At 38.4% G+C, this 25,336-nt stretch overlaps 2 protein-coding genes across 3 annotated transcripts in view; one reads left to right on the top strand and one right to left on the bottom strand.

Moving 5' to 3' along the window:
• LOC137393032 (mitogen-activated protein kinase kinase kinase 1-like) overlaps positions 1–8,657 on the top strand; it is a 30,886-nt gene extending 22,229 nt beyond the window's left edge. For both annotated transcript variants that reach the window (XM_068079425.1, XM_068079417.1), the window contains exons 19-25: positions 1,423–1,864; positions 2,875–3,050; positions 3,274–3,434; positions 5,444–5,873; positions 6,460–6,602; positions 7,266–7,397; positions 8,487–8,657. In XM_068079425.1, coding sequence (XP_067935526.1) covers positions 1,423–1,864; positions 2,875–3,050; positions 3,274–3,434; positions 5,444–5,873; positions 6,460–6,602; positions 7,266–7,397; positions 8,487–8,648 — 1,646 coding nt within the window. In that variant the 3' untranslated portion in view covers positions 8,649–8,657. The remainder of the gene's footprint in view (positions 1–1,422; positions 1,865–2,874; positions 3,051–3,273; positions 3,435–5,443; positions 5,874–6,459; positions 6,603–7,265; positions 7,398–8,486) is intronic.
• Positions 8,658–8,720: 63 nt separating this feature from the next.
• On the bottom strand, positions 8,721–25,192 carry LOC137393045 (rho GTPase-activating protein 32-like). Its single transcript, XM_068079437.1, has 19 exons — positions 25,054–25,192; positions 22,814–22,870; positions 22,585–22,662; positions 21,720–21,818; positions 20,881–20,948; positions 20,276–20,366; positions 19,879–20,076; positions 18,695–18,787; positions 18,180–18,305; positions 18,000–18,077; positions 17,261–17,354; positions 16,847–16,996; positions 15,917–16,019; positions 15,048–15,189; positions 14,460–14,542; positions 14,174–14,281; positions 12,605–12,747; positions 10,118–10,366; positions 8,721–9,934 (listed from the first exon to the last, which is right to left on the bottom strand). Exons 2-19 carry the CDS (start codon positions 22,865–22,867, stop codon positions 9,045–9,047), a joined length of 2,847 nt encoding a protein of 948 aa, XP_067935538.1. The 5' UTR covers positions 22,868–22,870; positions 25,054–25,192; the 3' UTR covers positions 8,721–9,044.
• Positions 25,193–25,336: the final 144 nt, after the last annotated feature.

The raw sequence follows: 25,336 nt of genomic DNA, 5'->3' as shown, positions 1-25,336 counted from the left end.
TTTCCTTAGCACTATCTATAGAGGCGCAGGGTTGAACATACAACATGTTGATGCCTTGTTTCCGCATTCTGTAAAAATTATGACTGATTGCTACTAACTTCTGTGAACTAGAGTTTTTTCTAGCAGCTGTTGTGTAGGCGAGGTCGTGATAATAACCTTAGAAATATTTAAACACGAGCTCAAAGCTCAGATTGGATATCCGAGTACATGCTAACTTTTCTGATCATCGACCAGTCAAAGAACATAACTTGATATATCACTAAAGGCTGGTTCACATTACATCCGCTGTATGTCGGCGTTTTCCTATCAATGTTCATTATCGATTATGTGAACCGTAAACTGACGGAATTGACGAAGCAATGCGGATACATAGGAAAGTTTGAAGCTGTCAAACTTTCCTGATATTTTGCCGCGCATTGACGGCTGCCTATACAATGTGAACCATTTCGGCGATAGTAATTTGTGGTCGCCCATAGCATAATTTATCTCCATTTATTATAGTTGCTGCTGGACTAGTTTTTGATACAAGCATGGGAAAACAAAGAGGTTTCTTCGCGAAAAATTAAAAAGAAAAATGATAGCACTATGTCACGGAGTATTTGCTGATGCAATCGTGGATGGGTTTGTGATTGTGTGAACATTGTTATCATTGATGATCACCGAAGTGAACGCCGAGATACGGCAATATAGTGTGAAGAGTTTGATTTTTTCAACTGTAATTGAAAATTACAGTTAGTATTAATTATTTTTTAAGGTTTGCCACAATGATCTATTCTACTCTATTCACCTTTAAAATTCTAAACACGAGCTAGCCATTGACAGTCTTTGTTAACAGTCCTGTCTCGCCAAACAACAACCCTGGGATGGTTTTTAGTTATAGAAATGAGTTATTAGGTCAAGAATTCATCTTAGCTAGATTTTGATTAATGGTTTTAGACCTTAAATCATTTAGCTGAAAGATTTATTTCTGTTGATAGTTTGGATGTGGCAATGAGGCTATCTGGTTTCTGAAATTATATTTTCCACTCGCTTGTCATCATTTTTGTGTTTTTTATCTTTTCCTTGACTTATATATTATTTGTTGTAGCAACAGTAACTAGCCACCAAAATGGCCGTACCTTATTTGTGATAGCCTGTGGTCATGTTGTTAGTCTCAGGAATCTTCAGAAATGATCAATATGAAGAAAATGCAACTTGTCAAATATCTCTTCCTTCATCACCAAAACTAAAGATTTACAAGTTAATTACAGCTAACTTACTGAGTGATTCACCTGTCTGGTAATTGATTAGGTGATAGCTGTGTTAATTCAACATTTCCAGCTCCATTTCCAGCATTGCCAGCTCCATTCTTCAGCGCTAGCAGCCAGCTGGAACGAAATTCATACACATCGAATAACTATATCTGTTCTGTCTCGTATGTAGGTGCTGGCTCCCAACTTCCTGTCTCTCGACTACCCTCGAGGGCCAAGACATCTGCCAATGTTGCTCCTATACCTTGTGACTCTGTGGCATTGGCTGCATTGTCATCATCAGCCCGTCGGTCGCATGAAGAACTGCCATCGAAGGACGATCGGCGAGACAGTGCCTCTCCACCTATTCCTGCTGCGATCAGAGCTTTAACTCCCCCCAACTCTCCTTTGAAAGCTCGCAAAAACTCCACTCCTGTTCATAGCCCTCCATCATCTCCATCCATATCTCGGTCTGTATCTCCACCCCAAGCCCCTATGACCGCCGTGGTTAGACCTCAGGCTAACTACGCCTGCGTAGCTCCGCAAACTAAGCAAAAACTTGCATTGACTCCCCAGCCCAGAGAGCACAAGGTGCAGTTGTCTCACCCTGTTCAGCGACAAACATCAGTTTCTAAGTAAGTTAATGGTTTTATTGAGTTTTGCTAGAAGTTTGGGCTTTTGTAGCGCATAGTCGACGATATTCTCAAGATAGCTATAAAATGGCATTGAAAGGATGAGCTGCCAAGTTGGGTGGTAATTTCATGGAGACATGGAATAATTTTAAAAAGTACAAATCTACTCTTGGAGTTCTGCAAATTATTGCTGCAGGAGTAATTGTTGCTATAACTTTTTGACAACTGTAAGTTAAAGGATATACTAATTGTAGGTGACATCGATAACCTGCACAATTTTTTGAATAGGATTATACTAACCATGGAGGATAGTTTTGAAAAGCTGACAGAAACATAGTAAGAAAATATGCTTTACCGCACACAATCCTTGTTAATAAAAAATTTTTCTTGAGGGTGTTGAGAGTACACTTCTGTCAAATATATTTGCAGTTTTATTTCATTGCCCTTTAATTACATCTTTATTAACAGTTTCAGTAAAATTAACTACCTCAAAACACCGCTTCATGATCTACCACTTATGATAAATTGTGCAGGAGCAAATTGTAATAACAGAACTTGTATTGGAGTGCATTAGGAGACACTTGTGATCAAGTGACCAAAGTTGTCATAGATCTTACTTGGTGCTGAGGAGGCACGCCAATCTTACTTGCTTCTCTAGTCTTGGTTAGCTGAGGCACCATGAATGAGTGGGCTCTGCTGCCATGCCTGGAAAATCTCATGCAGTAGGGCCTAATCTTATCCACTTTTTGTTGGCATTCCATGGACAACATAAATGATTGGCATATGATTTCATTCTGCGAAGCAATTAAACAGCATTATTACAATAGCCACTTTGGTAGTTCATTGCGATATTAAAAGTTCTCCAATCAACACTTTCCATCTTATGGTAATTTCTATGGTCAACATACTAATGAAGAGTTGTGTCCTCTCGTGGAACATCAGTAGAAAATAATTCCTTCAAAGTTTTCCTTCAGATATGTATCTATGTATCATAGCAATTAATTTTTCTACAGTATTGAGGGAAGAGTGGCAGCGTCTGCAAGCAGCAGCAGTGATGACCACAAGATTGGAGTGGACGCGCTTATTGTTGAGGAGTTGAGTGACAGCGCTGGTGCGTCTCCTTATGAGAAAGAGGTCTCCTTCAAAAGTGAAGTGGCTTTGTTTTCACCTCGAAGCTCTGGAGAAATTGGTAAGTTTTTTATAAATGAGTTGTAATATTCAAAGAAGATTCGCAATAATTATTGTGATCCAGAATGATATCACAATGTTTTCTGTTAAATTTCAAACGATTTTCCTGTTCCATAATTTTCCTGGTTTTAATATATACACTATTTGAAATTTAATTAACATGCATTGGTATAGATTTTCTATGAGCCAAAATTTGTACATGTAGCGCTGTTATTTTATGATAGGGAACTGCCATTGCAAGGATGAAGTAGAGTTGGAAGAGGCCATTGCACTTGCTAAGGCTATGGAAATCTCGCAACACCAAATCGCACTGCCTCAGGTACCCGGGCTTAGCACAAGACGACAAGAGGAGACAATCACCATACATGTACAGCCTGATCAAACTGTGAGTGTGGTCAATAGCATTTAGTGTACAATAGCCATCACTGTACAATATACGTAGCTGGCATTATTGCGTGATTAGAATTTGTCTCCACATGGTGGTAATCAGCATCAACATCCCATGGCTCTTTGTTGAGTGGACCATTTTGAATGATAATTATACTTACATGACTGTTTGCCTGATGCAATTATCAAACAGAGATTCAAAGTGGTTTGGTTTTTATGTAATGTCTATCAAGCATTGCTTATAGGAGCAAGTATGGATCTGGGTTAGGAGTGAATATATACAATCAAACATCAACATACAAAGTTATCAATTCGGATATTTTCTTTGTACAGCATTGCGCAGTACGTTGAAATCGTCGTATGGTGGAGCAAATCTTAAAAGAATTCGCTGTTGTTAGTTTAATTCATTCAAGTGCCCTGAAAACAAGGATAACTACTTCAATTAATTGATTACACGTGTTCTTATATCAAATGCATTATATAAAACTATAAAAATGGTAAGGTTTCGAGAAAATATGGTTGTCTTATGCTGGAAACCACTTTGTATTTTAGAAAAGTGTGTGTCGAAAAGTTTGAGAGGTAAAGTAGGCCAATTGTATGTTGAAGTCTAATGGTGCGTTTACACTGGCCGATTTTGTCACCGATTTTGTCGTGCACAGACAAATTTGATGAGTCGGTGTCGGTAGGTGTGAACAGAAAGATCGGTGTCGGCACCGATCTGAAAGTCGGTGTCGGAGAAACCCAGCAGTGCCCGGTTGCACCGACAAATCGGACGCTTATCAGCCAATCAGAAGCTAGGAGCCTCTGATTAAATGAGCCTAGGCTTTAATGACAGTGCTAAGTTTATGAAATGAAAGGGCTAGGTTTAATGAGAGGCTAGGAGACTGTCATTAAACTTTCCCTCGTTCTCTTTTTAATAGTGAACCAGCATGGCTAGCAACGATGTGAACGCGAGAGTACCAAAAAATCAAGTTAGTTCTTTAATTTAAATTAATTAAAAGTGAATAGCCAGTTGTACGACTACTACTAGTTCTACTACTAGTACTACTGTAAAGGAATTTGCAGGCCCTTACTTGGCACGATCTAGATTATGTCATACAGAAATAAATTGCGTGTGATTTCATTCAATGTTTTATTAGCGAAGGAAATTCACTAGCCGAGGAGCGTACAGCCATTTGCTCTGTCTACTAAGTGAGCGTTGCTCCCTTATATACAATAAAATTGCCCGTTGGTCCCACTAACGGGACCGAGTGAGAACACCGGCTAACAATGTTTAAATGGCCAATAATTAGGCCCGCTAGTGCGTTGATATGACAACATAAACGACGACAATTGATAGCGTAACGAGTAACAAGGCCAACAATAAAAAGGGAATAAAAAGAGAATAAAAAGGACAACCCATATAATAAAATATTTACAGACATATAAAATATATACAAACAAATAATTACAAAAAGTGTAAAGTGTTGGCCCGGCGTCCACCACACTACTTCTACCACAAATATACATTCACCATTCAATCTTCTTCATTATTCATTTTATATATTATAATTACTCGGACGAAAGAACTGTACGTACAGTTCTTTGCTCGGATTTTCATTGCCTCATCATTCATTCATTGCTTGGCATTCAGTAGTTGCTTCTAGCAGTAGTAGTAGGAGCAGTAGTAGTGTAGTACTAGCATATAATTTTCCACATCAAGCGTGTTGATTTTTATGTGTACTCGTCTTCGCGTGGTCGGGTGAAGGTCAGAACGGCGAAACGCTGTGATTGGCTGTTGGTACAGACAAAAATCGTTTGATCGTTGCAATGTAAAGGGGGAGTCGGTGTCGGTACCCATGCGTGAAATGTCGGAGGTACCTGTCTGAGTCGGGGTATTGGCAGCTAATTGAAGTCGGTGTCGGCCAGTGTAAACGCACCATTACAGTAATTTAGTAGCCACAAGTCCTGAGTTTAGTTGTATGCTAGTATTTGTATGGTTGATTTACTAATGGATTGTTCTTGCAGGACGCAAAAGGGTCTGAAGTGGAGTACTTGGAGGATATACATTGGAAGCGTGGCATGATGATAGGTACAGGGGCCTTCAGCACTTGCTACCAGTGTCGAGATGTTATGACTGGAATCATTATGGCTGTCAAACAGATATCCTTTTGTCGTAACTCGGACAGTGAGCAGGACACCATCTGCAAAGCTGTCATTGATGAGATACGAATGATGGCGACCCTGAACCACTCGAATATAGTTAGGATTCTGGGAGCAACACAGACCGGTGCTCATTTCAATATGTTTGTTGAGTGGATGCCAGGTGGTAGTGTGTCTCACCTGCTCGAGCGCTATGGCTCTTTCTCTGAGCCTGTCATCACAAGCTATACTCAACAGGTGCTCATGGGCCTAGCCTACCTCCATGATCACCAAATCCTTCACCGAGATATGAAAGGTGAGGGTTTGTGCCTTGTTGACTTCCTTGTCTGATAGCAGGGGTAAATACCACAACGGTTTGATTGACCATCCCTGAATAAGTTGTCATGTCTGTGAGTGGGATGGAGTCTGTGATATAGTCCGGTAGACTTAGTTCCCTATGTCGCTGTTATAACTGTAAATGGTTTTCATAGTAAGCCTTCCCAACAACTAATAGCTGGTTGGTTATGTTAATATAACTGTAGAATGTTTGCTAGCAATAAAAACTTCACTGCCTAGTAGGAGTGGGGTACATCCATCCTCTATGTCAGTTGATATTGGCAGAGTTACTGCCATTATCAAGCTTGCTGTTTGATCATTATTCTCTGCTGCCATAAACAAGCTGACTAAGCCGTCAAAGGAAATGCTTCATTTTCTTAGAATTAGTCATCTAACATTAAAGTATTCTTAATAGCTTTTCAGAAAGTTCTGCAAGAACTAGCTCATGACATGTTATTTGTGTTTTTGTTTCTCTGTATTTTCTGGAGAAGCCTGTTTCTTGTCTCGCCAGACATGTTTGTTTATCACTGGTGTAATGCCACTATGTTGACATGACTTGCCTGTAGGTGCCAACTTACTGGTGGACAGCACAGGCAAACACCTGAGAATAGGTGATTTTGGTGCCTGTGCTCAGCTTGCTTCTTCCATGACTGGGGCTGGAGAACTCAAAGGACAACTTCTAGGGACTATAGCGTTCATGGCGCCTGAGGTAGTTTTTAGCTTCTGAACACTTCACTCATCTATTAGAATATATTGCTAGACATTTTTAGAGATCGTATAAGGCTTACCTAATTTGCATGTTGATGCGTCTGAATTGAAACAATACAAAATTATTTAGTGATAAAACTGATAGCTATTATTTACCAATAACTCATTACACTGTGGTATAAGTTTTCTCTTAGAAGAGTAGCCAAGTACACTAGTTTATGTGATAGCAAGTCAAATTGTCAATCCTATATGGCTTTTCATCTCCAATCACACTTCCTTATCGTATATTTAGTGTCCCAAGTGCGGTGTTCATTAGCTGAATTGCAATCCGATTCTTGTAGCAGAGGCCTGCTGTACTCGTTTCCTCACATCTATATTTGGCTAAGATTTTTGTACACCGTTCTACAGCATCTCTCATCATCATCATATGCATAATGAATAACACATTTAACCACATGAAGCCCTGCCTTTTCCTCCAAACTGAGTAGCGTGTGCTGCTTGTTTTAATGCTAGTTCTATTTTTAGGCTTCACCAAAATGCAGTATAAAAGAAATAATATTGTTATTAAATTTATTGTCTTTTGGCAAACCATTGTTGCTTTTAGCCAAGCATGCAAATCATATTATAGAACATCTACTCGTCAATATGGGGTCTGCTTTTACAGGTTCTGCGAGGGGAGCACTATGGAAGGGGGTGTGATGTATGGAGTGTTGGCTGTGTCATTATCGAAATGGTTACTACGAAGCCTCCCTGGAATGCTAGCAATGTCTCCAATCACCTCAAGCTCATTTTCACGGTTAGTTTTCTCACACATTTTAGTACTAAGGAATATTAGTAAGCATGCAGGGTTGTACGCTCTTGCAGCAAAGTGTTGCGAATCTTCAGCATTATATCACCTCATTAATACTTCTCTGCTGTTGGATCACATGTACCGGGTGATCAACTGAAGAACTTGGGCAACCAGGTTTAAGGCATGTGCACACTATCGCTCAAATCAACGCTTAACTGTGCGATGGACTGCAACGATTAGCTGTTTTGACATCATTACCAACGATAAGCTGTACACACTATGAGCAATTAGCTGAGCTGACCACTAACCAACAACCAATCCATCGTTTTTTACGTCATCAAACCGTTTGCACATACGCTCGTTCACGAAAAAGCCGCCATATTTGTAGAAAATGATCGTTATTCTTTTATTTAATAGTACTTTTTGGTGTTGATTTGATACTATAATAAAAAAATTGCAAACAAAAGCATCGTTTTCAAAAATTCATTGCAAAAGCTTCGTGTTTTAACGATAAAAGTTGTTTATAAAGATGGCCGACGACGATAAAATGACGTCACGAAAAAATGAAGGATTAGAAATTACGAAATTGCATTAGTGATATCGTGGGTCCATTTGTTATCTTTTAATTATCTGATTGCATAATTCATCACGAGCGTAGTCCTTCGCCATGTTTGCGAATATGAATTGACATCCATCTTCACAACTGTTGAAATTGAATCTGATGTGGTCAACAAACGGCCAATCAAGATGCTCATAGTTGCGATCATCGGTGTCCAAGTTCAACATATTGAAAGACCATCGCATTGTTGCGAGCAACGATTACGTTGGCCGCTCATCGCAAAATGACGTCATAGCAGCATGTCGTTGGTATCCATCGCACAGCTAATCGTCGATTTGAGCGGTAGTGTGCACGGACCTTATAGTTAAGTAAAATCATGCAGATGTTAAAAGTTTAATTTCCTCATTTCATCATTTCATAAACTTAGTATGTATTACTAAGTTTCCATACGGTGGTAGCTGTATGGAATCTTAATAATTCACGAAGCTAATACATATCTTAGTAAGCCACAAGTCTACTATTACATGCACTTGTAGATTGCTTCCGCCAACACTTCACCCCCTATCCCTGACAACCTTCCCCCTGGAATTAAAGATATAATGTTAAGATGTTTGGAAACAGAGTCTAAGAATCGGCCCCCAGCAAAGGAGTTGCTGCAACATCCGTTATTCACGAGATCTCATTACAGGAGGAGATGACAAACTAGTCACGCTACTGCTCTGCCATAATCCTTGTGCTTCCTCACACCTTTATGACTATCTGTATAATGTGCATATGTATGTTGCAACGTGTTTAAGTTTACCAAAGAACTTTATTTTTTAATTCCTTGCAAATCAAACATTCAATCATGCTATGCAATTTTGATAGACTAAATTAACTTTTCTATTTATATACTTTTACAATACTATAGAACCAACAAATTCTATAAAAATAAATTATTACATTGTATTAGAAAACTGATAGACATAGAATTATAAACCAGCCATTCTCATGCATAAAAAAAGCTAAATAATTAAAAATATGGCATGAAGAAATGTAGAAAATCAGTAAAAAATTATTATAACAGTTGAAGTTGAACAAAAGTATGTGTAAGATCACTCTTCATCCGAGGAGGTGACATCAGAGTCATCGCTGACAATCTTTATAAGACCATGATCAGTAGACGTTGGATTGCTGACATGCTGAAGAGGTGACAAGGGAAACTGTAGCACGGGTGTATTCACATAATCGGAGACACGACTGTTACGAATTGATTCAATATTATTATCATAGTCATCACTCTCATGGCCCTCATTTTCTGTGTGGTCATTCCTGGAGGTTATGCTGTTGGCGTTAGAGTGAGAGAGAGGCTCTACATTAAGATATGAGACTCTCGATTGACGAGAGCTCACAGGTGTCTTTTTACTATTCTCGGCTGTATCTATTGTTTGAGCGAAGAGGTTGGAGACAGCGTAGTGTGTGACTTCATTCTGAGGAGCCGAAAGCTGCCGCTGGGCCGTCAAATGAGGAGCGGCTAATAAGTTTGCGTCATCAAATGAGCAGACAGTGTATGGCCTGACAACAGGCTTTTGGGCTATGACCGGAGGCCGCTTGGTGCTATTAGAGCCTCTCTGCAAAGGCTGGGGCGGACGTTTCACAGTAACAGGTTTGTCGCCTTTCGTATTAACATATCCATGAACCTTTCTAGGCTGCCGAGGAGCTGGTGTAGGAGCCTTAAAGGGGGCAGCCGCGACTTCAGAATGGAATGAAACTGATTGACTGTCACGAATCTCCGCAGAGGATTCTGTGTAAGTACCAGCAACTTCACTAGGTGATTCTAATATAGGACTATGGTCAGTTACTTTTGCAAGACATCGCGAGCTTAAACTCATAACTGAAGTATGAGAATCTGATTCAAGACTGGTAACACCGGGGGATTTAGAGTGAGATTTATTCCTGAAGTTGCTTTCCGTAGATCTTCTGACAATTAAAGAGGATGCTGGACCTAAAAGATAAGTAAAACAAATGCACTAGCAAAGCTTAGGAGCAACTCACGTCGACACAGTCTTTGTTTCACGAGTCATTACAATTTAAAAATCCTCTCTGTACTAAAGCATGGCTTAATGACTAACTCTTATCTGGCTGACAAATGGCGCATAGTACCCTGACAAAAAGGAGTGTCACTTACTAGCGCTCTCCAGTAAGTGAACCCTGGCACATGTCGTAAATACTGAGTCGAGAGAAACAGATTGAGATTTTGAAAGATTGCTGGCTATGCTGCCATTTTGTTCTGTCACTGATGCAGCCTTCTCGAGAGAATGAGTGTCTTGTGCAGCTAGCATGTAGTCGTCAATAGAACGGTAATTTCCCTTTCGATTCCTTGCTGTTCTCAGACTAACCAGTCGTTTATTCAATGATTTGATGGTTGGTTTTCTTGCTGCAACAATAGAAACAATTATGTGAACATTTAAGGTGTAAAATGACAACTTTACAAACATTACATAGAAATAGCATTTTGATATGTCGATTTCTGTCCGAATCAATTTAAAATTTGCTTCCTTCGGTTTGCTCCATACAAACGCTGCCAGTTACACATTTACAGCTGCCTATGCAATACTTCATATAAGCACAGAGAATCAAAAATTGGTTTTTTAACATTTCTAGCGCAACTAAATTTTGCAATCTTGAAAAAATTTAAAAGCAGAAATTCAAAGAGCGACACTGTTGCTGACTTATGAACCACTACAACCGCCATGTAATATTGTTAACACTGAGAGACACATGAGATTCCAATTCTTTTGCGATGCTTATCAGCAAAAGTAGATTCGATAACATCCATAATGATATCTGTAATAAGATTTACTTTTATGACACTATTAAGGTATCCTACACAAAGTTCTACGAAAAACCTTGCACAAATAATGTAACCCATAACGTAGTTTTTCAGCTAGATCAGTGGATAGTCAACTACATGGCAATAATAATCAGCTACATAGCTATGCTTTTCATACCAGCATAGCATACCATCACAGCCACACACAGCTAGCATAGCATACCATCACAGCCACACACAGCTAGCATAGCATACCATCACAGCCACACACAGCTATGATAGCCATCTACATAGCAATAACAATGATTTATATTGCTATAATAATCGGCTACATAGCTATAATAATCAGCTACATAGCTATAGTATTCGGCTACATAGCTATGATAATCAACAACATAGCTAGAATGACAATCGTTTACACCTGACAATAACCTGTGCTACCGCTTATGTGTAAACATGCTAAATGATTGAAAAACTTTTTCAAAAGAAAATTACTCCTGACCAAAATAAAACTCTAGTAAAAATGGTTACAAAATGTGTTGACTTTGCCACTGTCACAATTACTTTTAAGCAATCATTGTGAATTACTATACTGTGATACTTATTAGGTGTATGTAATTGACTTGTATATACATTCGGTTGGTCTGCAAGTTGATAAGATGGATGAGCCATATGCTCATACCCTATTAAAAGTGACAAAAACACCTGAAAAAAACTCCTTCGTGTACTTAGCTATCAGACTCCTCCCATAAATACTACGGACAACACATATCTAATGCTCAAAAATTCAGCACGATTAAAAATAGAGCTCGGATTAAACTACTCCATATGTAATGCAAGAGTTCGACAAGATTTATGCCAACAGAAAACAGTTATTCTGCTGAAAGCTTTGAGAGACACTTGTCAAAACAGCGATACTAATCAACTACAGTCCAGTCGTACCTCGACATGTGAGTGCCCCAACATAGGAAAAAATCGAGATATGAGCAGAATTTTGAGCAGGTTTCATCATTGGTATAGGAGTAATCTTTGAGATACAAATATATGAGCCAGTTCTTGATGGCCACTGTATATGACCAGGTGTGCAAGCGGCCGCTTTAGAGAACAGCATCACTCGATCTTGCTGCTCGAATCAGTTTGGAAAATGTTTTTAAAAGGTTGGCTAAAAGTTTTAGCGAAAGCACCAAACCAAAAAAGAATAATAAACAATTGAAATAAAAGAATTAAAGTAAGTTTAGTAATAGATTAAAACTTAGCTTTAAGTGTGTGTTTAGTAAGCTACATTTATTGAAGTTAAATTCAAAGTTGCTGTTACGTAGCGTCGCAAGAGTTTAGTGCGCCGAACGCGTTGCTGTCAAGTGTCTATCACACCGCCATTAGCCATCACGCCTGTCTTGAAGGTAACGACTTAAGTAGTGTCCATAGTAATGTTACATCTTATTGCAGATTTTAACAACTAATAGATACTTGCTATTGTGTTAGCGTAGGTACTGACTTACAACTAATACAAACACATTTTTCCACCGTAATATCTTGTTTTATGTGGTTTTTCACATAAAGGTAAAGCACGGTAAAGGATTAGTTTATATTTAGTACTTCTATATATAAAATAGTGTCTTGAGACACGAGTAAATTGACATACAAGCTCAGTCTCAGAACACATTAAGCTCGTATGTCGAGGTACGACTGTATGTAATTGGTGGTTATTACTTATTTTGGTGTTGAGTAAATACTTTCAACTCCTCATAACAACCGCCAACCTTGATGCCATAATTAAACTTGGTGAAAATTATTGCATAATCCCTTGAAAAATACAAGTAGTAAAACAGTAAAAGTGCAAACCTAAAGCTGAGAATGGATGTCGAGGTGACGACTCCTCAAATATGCTGTCATAATTGGAAATTAGGTGGTCTGTGACATTCGCTTGCAGTGAAACATTGTGAAGTAGACTGAGCTGATTCTGTGAGTCTGAGCTCTCGTCATGCCTATAAGATATGATAGTGCATCAGCTCTCAATCAAAAGAACCTGCATACGTATACTAAGTTGCCATACAGCGATAGTGTAGTGACACCTACACGCGGGTGCTCCAGTGCCAAAGCACTAAGTCGGGCCGAAAGACAGATCACGTTACCATAGGTCACTATGATAGAGCGATAGTTGTGTGACACCTTATGTCAAGTTGGTATTTTTAGGAAGTCCAAGACAAAACAGATAGATAAAAGCGTTTCAACAACAAAATATTTCTGCATATGAAGCACAGGAAAGCAAGATCTGTGCACATGTGCGAGTGCGACACCGTTGGTTGTTAAGGCCGTTTCCATGGAACAAAGATGGCGCATCACACGGATGTTTTGCATCCAAACGGTGACAAAGTTTGGATAATTCATTTCTTGGTGATGAAACCAGGAAATTGAACTTGTAATATCCACATGATTTCACTTGATTTAATCTTGATTGCTCGAGTGTTTCAGTTGGACAATAAAATACCCCAGTGGCAAGGAAGGAACAAGGAAACCAGCAGTACTTGATTGCATGGAGCATATTGTTGATGGTCATCTACATGTAGGACAAATGAGTCAAATTTCTGACCAAATTTTATAGTTTTGGTAAAACATCTTAGAGAATGGGTGCTGTTTGCAAAAAGAAAATCTAAAAAGTTGCAATATGAAGCTTACTGCGAGCTATACTGTAAATGCTGAACATCTGCTAGTGAATGCTATAAACACTATGGCTATAAAATAGAAACTGAGGCATCACCTTTTAGAAGAAAGCTGTCTATAAAGATTAGCGAATCGATTTTGAAGGCTGTGTGAAATGTAAAATAATAATAATTCTACCGGGATACTGAATTAGTTTATTTTCCCTATTAAGTTCATATCATATTCTTTCTGTTCTTTAATAAAGTATTGCCAAACGTAAGCTTAACAACAAACAATAGACAATTTACAATAATAAAGGTTCACAAGAGATGAGAAAGTGCTCAATGTTTTATGTGTTCATGCAACTGGCATACAAAGCAAACTTAAGTCACGTACCTATATTTTTTGAGATGTCTATCTCAGTATTTTAATGGTTTTTTAGCCATAATACAAAAAAGAAACAAAATAATTTATTTATTTATAATTGAACAAACATGGCGCGTAAAAGTAAATGAAAACTAAATTGTTCACTGGTTAGTCAATCAAAATTGGCTGGCAACATACTAAAGACATACTATAAACATACCATAAACATACCATAACCATACTATAGACATACTATAGACATACTATAAACATATTGTAAATACTCAAAAAAAGAGATGGAGGTACTGAGGTGGGGTCAAACAATTAACCAAAATAACTTCATAAATGAACACGATGAAATGAACTAGAAAGTGCTTAATAAGTAGGAATATCGACCATGCTTACCGTATGAGGTTGGGAGCCCAGACAATAGCGAGGTTACGACTTGTCATACTCGTTCGCTTATGGTATACTGAAAGTTTGGCGAGATGAGCAAATAAGTACTTGGCAGTTCTACAAACACATGATCACAATGAGAAACTAGATGTCACTATAATAGTATATCACATGCACATACATATTTACATTTTACATGAAAATAGGTCTATATTAGATGTAGAGATAAGACACTTGTGTCTTATCTCTACATCTAATGTACATAGAGCTAGCAGGGTAAACAGAGCAGACCCACCTGTAGTTTGGTGGAGGCAGCGTGTCTATGTGCTTCTTCAATGATTTAAGCCTTTTTCTTTCATCTTTCAGTTGAACGCAGCCCTATTGAACAGCAGGCAAGTGATAGGTACAGCAATCTGGGTCAAATCGTATCCGTATCTTAACCAGCAACACTTATTAATAAACAAAGCAAAACCTAAGAAAGGGTGGAGCAACACTAGAAGACTGGTGAAGCTGTAGTTTGTGGAGCAATGCTTGAAGGCAGCACCAATGTATTCAGCACGAAATAAATATGTTGTAGTTTGTAGGAACACTTGGGTGTCCCCATTAATGATGTAAAACAAATAACATAAAACTATAAAGTAGCATTGCAGCAACCTTTTTAAACACTGAAGATGAGAATTCACCGCTGCACTGACTTCTACAAGATGATGCTCATGATTTATAAAATCCATAGTAAGAAGAGGTCATGTCAATTGTGTTTTTCGTTGGTCAAACAAAAGGCACCGAGAAACTCTCATTAAACCATTTAATGCATTCTGCTGCATTGTTGAAGCAGGTGAGACAAACTGCATTAGACCTCCTTAGATTGCCATTAGAAACTGACCACAAGGGGTTCATATAACTGGTAGGTAAGAAGAGGGTTGGGCAACTCCCGAAAGTAAGTCTTGAGGAGTGTGGATACAATATGAATGTCCAGCAGGTCGTCATCACTAAAACTTTCATGTCTGCCCGTGTCAAAGTCCTCCCTGCAATGGTATGAACAAGAGGATAAAGATGGATCAGTCTGTATGTTTGATCATAGAAAGCTAATCTGGCTGCTGAACTAATAACCTTTATCAAATCATACACAATACTCTATATGTACATGTATCTTATATATCTCGTTACAGCTAACACTGTCAGTTTAATAATGTTATACCGTATCCTCCATTCTATATCTGGCTACTGTTAACCCACATATGTATCTGGTAGGTATCACACATTAATAACCATACTCCGTTACTGTTAGCATACATATGTATGCGACTAGTATCACACCTTAAAATCCATACTCCGTTACTGTTAGCACACATATGTATGCGACTAGTATCACACCTTAATATCCATACTTTGTTAACATGAACACACCTCTGTTAATAAATAGTATCATACCTTACCTAATAGGTACTACCTTATCCTCATATCAGACTATTGGTAACATAGTCAGTTTGCGAAAACGATCATGCTTTAATTTCTGTATTTAGATACTGATATTACAGCCAGTTTGAGGGTGGTAGCACACCCCACCCTCGATAACCGGATATGGCTATCATCATGTTTTGCAGCATTTGTTGACAGCAAGTTTGCTAGCACCAGCCAATAGTACGATTGTTACAAGCAGACTAGTAATAAACTTTGGGATGAAACAAAACAACTAATTCCACTGCGGGACACGCATGCTTATGTGAGCATAATATGGACTGTAATTCTCACCTCAGTTTCTGAACCTGAGTGGCGCGACCTGAGAGTCTATATATACCATCAACCAGTCCATGCCGCTCCAACACATCACAACAGCAAGTTAGGATCTTAGGCACTAAAATATATACTCAGTTGTCCATATATTGTGAGCAGCTGCAAGTGATACAGCCTATGAACTAGATTTACCAGGAGAAGGTTATTACAAGTGCTCCAACAAATTCTCTAAACACAATAACTAGGCAGCAGCCAGCAGTAAGCCAAAGATAGCAAGGATAAAGCTGAAAGGCTACGCAATCTTTATCAGTGCCCTAACTAAGAAACTGTGTTGGATTATTTGCACAAGCCAAGATAATGACATACAAATACACATATCCATGTACATAAACATAGAGAGGGCTAGTCGCGACACAATGAGTAGATAGTGTAGTCATTTTGAGGACAAAGCATGGAGGTTTTATGTCAAAAGACCGCACCATTGCCCATGCACCATTGCCTATGCTTTTTCTATCAATCTAGTACACCTAGTAACCTATGATGAACAATCAAAATTCCTGACCAATCATAAACACAGGACAGGAACAGGCTAAAAACTGATTACACCCTGTGAAACACAACACGAAAGAATGATTCAGTGTATGTATATGCTATGTATCGGATATCAACTTGAAAATCACATGTTGAAATACTGTATTACATCCGCATAAGAGACAATTCATATAATTTATTGCCCCTTGTCAAAATACTAGCCCTTAAGGAGTCCTATGAACAGCATGTAAACATGTTGCAGCTTACAGCTAAAACATGACACCTCATCTATTACCATATGTGCCTCACTAAATCGCTGTATAAGTCTGTTCAATGAACAACTACTCAATCAATTCGTGAAATGATACAGAGGCAAGACATCAAAGCAAAAACGAAAGAGAAGCAAAACATACTCACCCAGCAATCCAGAGTTGGATAGATATTCGCCTAAATCTGTCCCAAAAACCTTTTCTTTGATAATTCCAGACTGTTTGAGCTGAGAGATTGCGGGTCGATGGCTGAAGAACTGACGCAAGAATGTAATAATTTTATCTCTTCTGCGCAACACTGAAATCAGATGTTTGCATCAATTCAACAACAAATTTAGGGCAGGCGTAAGACCGCTAATGAGTAGCTGATATAACTACAGTAAGCATACTTTACAAGCCATAGGAAACCAGCAGGCAACGAGGAAGTTACTGAAGCCCAGACTTAAGCAAACAACGGACAAGTTGGTCGTGTTGACAGAGCATTAACAGATGCTTACACAAAATGGGATAGAATAAGTTAGTGAGGAGTAAATGCCTTCTTTTCAAATTCATTTAAACCCACCTGGTAATTTCTGTTGATCCGGAGGTTCACTGATGGGAATGGAAGATTTACGACTGCTGATAACTTCAACACACTCAGCAGGAAAGAAACCTACCTGTAATATCAACAATGTAACAATACTCATATGTGTTTTCGTGCAGCAAGCAAGACCATTTGGTGAGAGGCCTTTCACCATAATTGTCTTGCTTTTAATGTTGTTATGCATTTGGCGTTATTACACCAGATGCATAGCAGCGTATTCAGAAACCTTAATCCAAAGATACAAAAGTTTGAATTTTTATTTTAATCAAAATTACCTACTCTATGTATACCTTATGAAAAGCACAGACTTGGCGATTTTAATAGACATCTAGAGAGATCCAATGTCTCTAGATAATATCGCAGAACAATCTAGATGATAACGGACATTACCAAATGATAGTACAGTTGCAGTACAGGATACCGCCTTACAAAATTCAGCAGATCTTGTCAAGACTATTACAACATAATGTTACAGTAGAGCATGACTAAGTGGTACAAGAACATGGCTAAACTCGCAATACAATAAGAAGACACTCAACTTACGCGGACACATTTACTAGAGCAAGTATATGAACATAGCACACACATAGCAGTAAGACAGACTCACCGATCCAACAATGGAAACAAGAAATATAATAATAAGAGGAAGTTGTCAGAATAAGACTACGATAGCACAAAGAGACAATAGCTAGTAGAAGCTAGTTGAAATGATACCAACCTTGAGCTCTTTTTTGCCTCTCCACCAAGATGACTCACTAGCAGGAGGCTTGTCAATCACTGATATGAGATCTCCTTCCTAACACCATATAAACAATCTCAACTGTTGTTAACTGCGATGTTACAGTCTGCATTATGTACTCCAAAACATAAGCAAAGGTGGAGAATCTTAAAATCGTACCTTCAGTTCGAGCTCGTCAAAGTCGGCGGCATGATACGCTTTGGTGACGAGAGCTGCTGCCACTGCAGGGATGTTGATCGCTGACTCAGTATTGGGAGCGATGAGTCGTGCCCCAGTGCTGTTTAGCTGCCAACAAAGAAACAAGTGCTGCCAGATTAATGCGAAACCAAGGTCATTCCCAAAACAATGAGTCTATGTCTCAATATTGTTTCACACTGAACTGCGTCTGGAGATACGTATAAGTATAAAACCAACCATGATTAGTTGACTCTACTTTGGAAGTGAATGCACTAAGTTGGCAACTTGAGTTTATATAATAGAAAAAGCAAAACTACAGCTAAAGCTAACAATTGCGTGAATGATTAAACAAACAAATGAAATGAATAACAATACAGTAGTACGATACAATAAATTCTGAGCATTATGTCTATTGTGGGCAGAATTGGAACCAATCAAAAAGAAGCAATGTTTAGATGAATGTGGTATGATAAGCTCAACCATGATGCCATTACTACCTCAAAGAAGTTGAGAACTGTTCCGCAGTTGATGTTGTTTCCTGTCAACGAGGAAAACCGCTCTAAATATTCAGCAACAATGTCTTTCTCTTCCTGTAACCAAACAACACCATTCTACAGAAAACAGGAAATACTTGCTCATTAGCAGAAGAGGAGTGCCCTGACTATAAATAACTTGTGATTCAAAAGTGTTATTAACAGAGATATTGCCATAGTAGCGGATCTCCATAGTAACCGCTGTGAGGGTGCGCTCATACAGTCAGGCATGTTTGAGTGACTCGAAGTCAAGACGGTTGTTGGAGAAACCATACAACTTACGCATAAGCAACCGTTTTGGAAGCAGTACAAGGTCGCAATGAATCGCTGAAAGGCACCCAAATACAAGAAAAGACAAGACTTATGCATCAGTTGGCGAACAGGAAGCAATGACGTAGAACTATAATGAGCAACATTTATAGCATTAATAATTTGTGAAGTTTAAAATTATTTTAAATTGTCGGCGATTGGGTGATATAAACAGGGCCAGACTGAGACACTCGCAACCCCTCCTAGATAATAGAGTATAATAGAGTATGACAGTGAATGCAGTAACTGTTCCAGTATTAACATACACTAACTGTAAAACCGACAGGGAGTAGACCCTGAGCATATTCTGATATTGACTATGCTTGCATTAAGTGGATGATGTTGATTGGGAAACGAGAGGCGTTGAGTTATCATTTGATGAGTGTTTCAATAGACATTCGTGCGTTACTCCATGAAAAAACTCGGACTTTGTCAAAAAGATAAGGATTGGCAGAGGTCATAGCGGTGCACTCTTGTCACACTCAAAAATCGAAATAGCAATGACTGTAATGCGGAAAATGTTTAAAATGGAATAGCTTGCGTGGCATTTCCTTGTGCATCGTTCGCAAGTGCCATTTTCATATTTGGTAAGCAGGAAACATTCAGTTAAAATTTGTGAGTAGCAAAACTTGCTTGATTTGCTGATTTTTGGCGATTCCGTCTTGCGATGACACAAATTTGCGGATTAATTGTGTCATAGAAACAGTGATCGCTCTATACACGCTTGAGGCAAGAATTGACTTCTCAAGCGGTCCACCCGCTCTCAAGGGTCATTGCATACTAATACAATATCACTCCGTTATCTCAATAAACGGTATAGCATGCCGTAGGTAACTGACCTTCACACTGACTGTTGACAGCACCTCTAAATCTCTCAGTTTGGAATAGCCTCGGTCAAACACACAATAATGAAGCTGTCGGTCTAAGAGGGTGAGACTAGCTACATCTCTCTGCACAACCCACGTCGCACCGTTGGACTGCACGACAATGCCATAGCAGCTGCCCCGCTCTACCTGTCGTGCACTGTCTATGGCCACCTGATGAGTTATAAACGACACCATCGTGCGTGAATAAAAGTAAAACACAGAATGCAAACGACAAATACTCATGTATACGCTAGAAAGTATTGAGAATGGCTCAATGATACAACAGACCAATATATACACTCTTGACACAGCAAACTTAAGAAGCAGTTCATCCTTAAGCAGGCTGCCAGAGCAAGTACAGTGGACATACCTTAATAGGTCCAATATGAACTTTATTGTAATGAAAGTGAACAAATTCCCTTAGCCTAGGGAACTTAACTGTGCCTGATTTAGCCAGCTTTCTGCAAGAGAAAAGGATCCCATGCAGCGTATAATAAACAAGCCCAGGTGGCTGTCACATGGCCTATTTCTCATGTGATTGGTCAGCACTAGACTGAATCATTCCCATGCGCTTGCCTAATCGTCAATAACGGACAGTTGAATGTTTATTAGCAGCATTGTTAGCAACAATTGTCATGCATCCGAATAAGGCAAGGGATCAGTTAGGTCACACGTTCATCGATGATTGATGACGCATGCATACTGAGTCATCCACCTACCCTCCGCTATACTAATAAACATCACAAAATTGAAGCTCCTTATTGGAAAACTGAAATGAATTAGTCATGCTTGACTAGAAGACAAGAATGCATTTCTCTAGCGAACTGAGCGAAAGATGAAGCTAACTAATAAATGTTTTAACTACATGGAGTTAATCTAGAAGATAATAAATGTAAACCTCAACAACTCGTGATACAGAGTTATTATCCATTTTTTGCGACAAGAGAGATTGCCACCGGAGCTAGAGCTACGTACCTTACTGGTTTAGCAGTATCACAGGAGAGTATATGCGGTGGGGTGTAGTCGAGATCGGCCACTGGAGGCTAGAAACAGAGAAACCATCAAGAAACGAGCGCAGTGAATAGCGGCACACCTCGCAAACAAATAGATGATAAATTAAAAAAAACGCTTAAGGAAAACTCTCCCTACACAATCCTCATTAAGTCTGGCATGTGTATCACAAGACACCTGAACCACCCAATCTAAAAGGGGATATATTGAACTTCTTGAACAACAACAAAAGGCAGGTGGATATTAACTCAACAGCTTAAAAAACTGTTTACTTTAGAACTTACAGTTATTGACGCCCTAGATTATGTTTACCTTGAAACAAATCAGCATGTTAGCTATTGATTCACACCATACATATTTCCCTAAAAAATAGTCAACAGAAAACAGGACCCAAGACTAGCTGATTATTTTAAAGGTCACTTCATGAGTCTGTAAACACAGCCCCATCACATCAACTCAAACAAATTGAGATAGAATTGTTAGAACTTTTTAAATTTGTGACTAAAACAACAAAAATGGGAAAATTAGTAAACCATGATAGGCTAGAATACTGCAGACATCAATTACAGCTTGAAACTGTAACAGATAGCTACCCCTTTACTAAAAACTACAGCTATATAACTAAAACTGTAATAGATAGCTACCCTTCTACTAAAAACTACAGCTATATAACTAAAACTGTAACAGATAGCTACCCCTCTACTAAAAACTACAGCTAAAACACTTTATGTTAAAACACAGAATATCACTCTGAGGCTCAACATAAGCAGAAAGAACCGCATATAACAAACATACAAACAAACCTGAGTATAGAAATTACTAGCTCCAGCATGAGTTACTTTGACGCCAGTGATGGAAACCTCTGTTTGAACTTCATCCTTAACTTTGCTCCCAATACGCTCCTGTAGTATGTAAGACATTAATCAGCGGGCTTGTCAAGATTTTACACGAATCACCTTAGCCATGAATTCATGCATATGGCGCAGTCACACGACAACTGGCCGTGATATCCTAATAACTGTATCATACAGCAGCTGTGCTGCTCGCCTCCCAGTATGACAGCCCAACCTAGTAATTTCATAGTCATACAGCTTTTTAAATCAGCTCACACACATGCCATATGATCTATCTTTTGTACCACCTGAATAGGTGTTCATATTTTTATGACAACAAAGGTCGTTCAGCTTGCAGTTTTTATTAAGTTAAATGCAATCATTGAGGAGGGCCTGACCTACATGTAGATAGAAGACTTGCGAATGACTTACAGAGCTTTCTAATGTATTAATAAGTCATTCCAAACTAGACAAAAGATGAAGACCATGTTGGCATACATACTGACACACTGTTTACACAGCAACGTGACATAGCTTATACAAAACACTCAAAAAGCTGTCAGTATCTACTGGTTATACTCAGTCAATCCATAAATCTTAATGTCTTAGTCTAACCTTCAAACAATATAATGTAAAAAAACTGAAAGTATTATTTTTATGTAAATATACAGACATGTATCAATCGCCTAATCATGCTGACAGGTAAACCAAAGTGAACATCGACTCACTCCTGGTGAAGAATATTGACCGACTATAGATGGCAGACAGACCATGTCTTCATACCTCCCATTGCCTAGCAGTAAAACAATCTCACAACAACTAATGACCTGCCTACCTGGTGAAAAAACTGACTGTTGCCGAAGTCGCTGTAGAGTGTGCCGGTGGCAGTGAGCTTACGAACAGGAGCGTTAGTCTGCAAGCAATAACCTGGCAGTATAAGAGATATAGCCCATAAGTCAATGTTCACTACTTACCTAGCAGTTTGCAAACTAGCCTAAACTCAAAGATATCAGCTGTGAATGTTCACAGCATACAGCTAACTAAAAGAAAAGATAAAACTGTACCTGGTTTGTAAATAGAGCATTCTTCCGGCAACTTTCCACTTGTGAACCAGTCATTTTCTGTCAAAACAACAGAACAAAGTTAGTATATGCAAATAATCTCATAAGTAGATGCGTGGAATAAAGCTGTGGTATGCCTGAACTGCTCTGGTTGTTCACCAAGCCTTTTCTCATTCGCCTCTAATGTTTAAAGGACGACAATTCTACTAAACTACCTGAAAAGTAATGGGACATAGGCCTAGATTTTTCCCAGGATCACCTAGTGACAAATTACAAACATACATCAAATAGCAGCAGTTGCTAGCAAGGAGGGTAACAGAATATCATATTTGTAACAGTTGAGACACCAAGAATGGCTAGAATGAAATGAAGCTTTAGAATTTTAATGTTGCGATGGAAAGAATCCATGCTTATCCAGTTTAGGCCTACTCGATAATCAGCTTTTCATAGGCGCAATATTGCATGAATCATAGAAAATTTTCTGTCTAAACATCTAAGATTCATCACAGGATTAGTGCGCAGTATCTCAGACCTTCCAGAATACCAATGAAAAGTACAGAGTAGCAACACAAGAAAATGAAGAGGAGTTGATAGCCAGCTGACGCTAGCCAAGTGACCGATGAGATATAAACGTATAAACAATGCAGTATTGCCTACTTCCTTCTTCATTTGCCGCCAGTGTGTTAACATATCAAGTAGCTTCGAATCTTATCTATGAACTACTTATATGTCTAAAACCTACAACTACAATACCGCTCTGTGCTGTGCACAAAACTAAAAAGCATGTATTATGTATGTACATACACATACATACAACTTGCAAGAGAACAATTTATAGATTGTGTTGTATAGTTTTTCAATGATATATAATGGCAGCGCAAACAACATAATTCATTGCAAGACGTCTGCACAAACTAAACTCACATAAATGAAAACTGATTACAGTAAAAATTGGGTCTAAATGCCAAATCCTAAGCTATAAGGCTTATCAGTCCAACTGAAAGTCTCCTATATGAAGGAGACAAGATTTAAGCCTTGTTAAAACAATTCAACAAAACTGATAAAGTCCTAGAGCATGTCAATGCTCAGTAACACTCAATGAACATAAAAGTAATCAGTCATGAAATAAACAGAGCGCTATGCCAAAACAATGAAGCTATGGAACGGCTGAAATGTATTACCAGCTGTAACTTGAGCGATTTTGAACAAACTTTGTATATGTTTTAAAACCTGCCATATAAAACAAGTTGGTAATGAAATAAAACTATCTTCTATTAAAAAAAAATTATGTACATAGTTTACAAAGATTAAATTTAGCAAACAAGAACCATGAATAGGCATTTGCATAGGCCTAAGTAGCTTCTAAAATTATCTTGTTCTACAAAACACAATCTACAAGCAGCACACTCAAGGTGAGCAATAGCAGTGGCAAGGTGTGGAAGATAAATGTAAAACAATGGAAAAAAGAGAGACATCATTGTATGTCTGTGGATAATAAAAATGCTGTCAAAAACTACTACTAAAGGAACTTGACCGAATCGGTAAGAGATCAGTACAGTTATACTATCATTCAGTCAAAGAAACGCTGGAATTTGAATCAAGTAAACTAAATGCTGGTTCTTCCTGATATTTACGCCCAACCACCCTATGAACCAAGTTTATTGTAGACCTAATAGCTTCGCTAGTTAATCAACAGTAGAATGCATGCTAGCTTGTGGGCCTACTAACTTTAACTAAATATTGATTAATCACCATCAATATACTTAAGATGTAGTTTGCTTCGTTTTTTTTTACTAAAATTCTTCCTACAAAGAACTAAAAAACTTATAATGATTGCCATTGCATTAAAAACCATGCCCAAAATAGTGCAGCCCACTAGTGTCCCAAGACTTTCAGCTAGAAAAAAATAATACATGAAAAGAACTTTGGTAGCCCACATACGATGAAACCGGCAGTTGTCGCACTCTTCAAGCTCATTAAAGATACTACATTGACAATTTTTTTGCTGCATCTCTTGAAAGCCTAACAAACTATCCTACAGAAAATACCAGTGGTTCCCGGGTTAAGTCATAAACTAAGAACAAATATACACAAACTTAGATACACACTTGTTACACTAAAAAAGTATTTGTTAAAAATAGGAAAATCATCAACTAATTATTTTGATAATTTCACTTTTTAACAAGTGTGATAAGTCCATAAAACAACCTAATACCGTTTAAAAGGCCCAGACAGCCACTCACCTTGATGAGAATAATTTTTTAATAGTCCATTAATTTTTCTTTCATTTAAGTAGGCTCTAAAACTATATTCCTCTGCTGGCGTATATACTTTGGTATCTTAATACTTGTCTAGTTGAAAAGCTCTAGGTTGAATGATAACTCTAATGATTGTATAGCGGAAATAAATAGTGGGGTTTAATCTAAATTCTAACAACGTGTTCGAGACGATGTTCTGTTGGCTGGTAAAAAATGCTCTGTCCGCTAGGCTATGTCAATTCGCTCTGACTTCTCATCGGTGTAAGTG

This window comes from Watersipora subatra, chromosome 1, assembly GCF_963576615.1.
Source record: "Watersipora subatra chromosome 1, tzWatSuba1.1, whole genome shotgun sequence".
Classification (NCBI taxonomy): Eukaryota; Metazoa; Bryozoa; class Gymnolaemata; order Cheilostomatida; family Watersiporidae; genus Watersipora; species Watersipora subatra.
The sequence above is the reverse complement of the archived record's forward strand: the minus strand, read 5'-3'. Positions and strand labels throughout refer to the sequence as shown.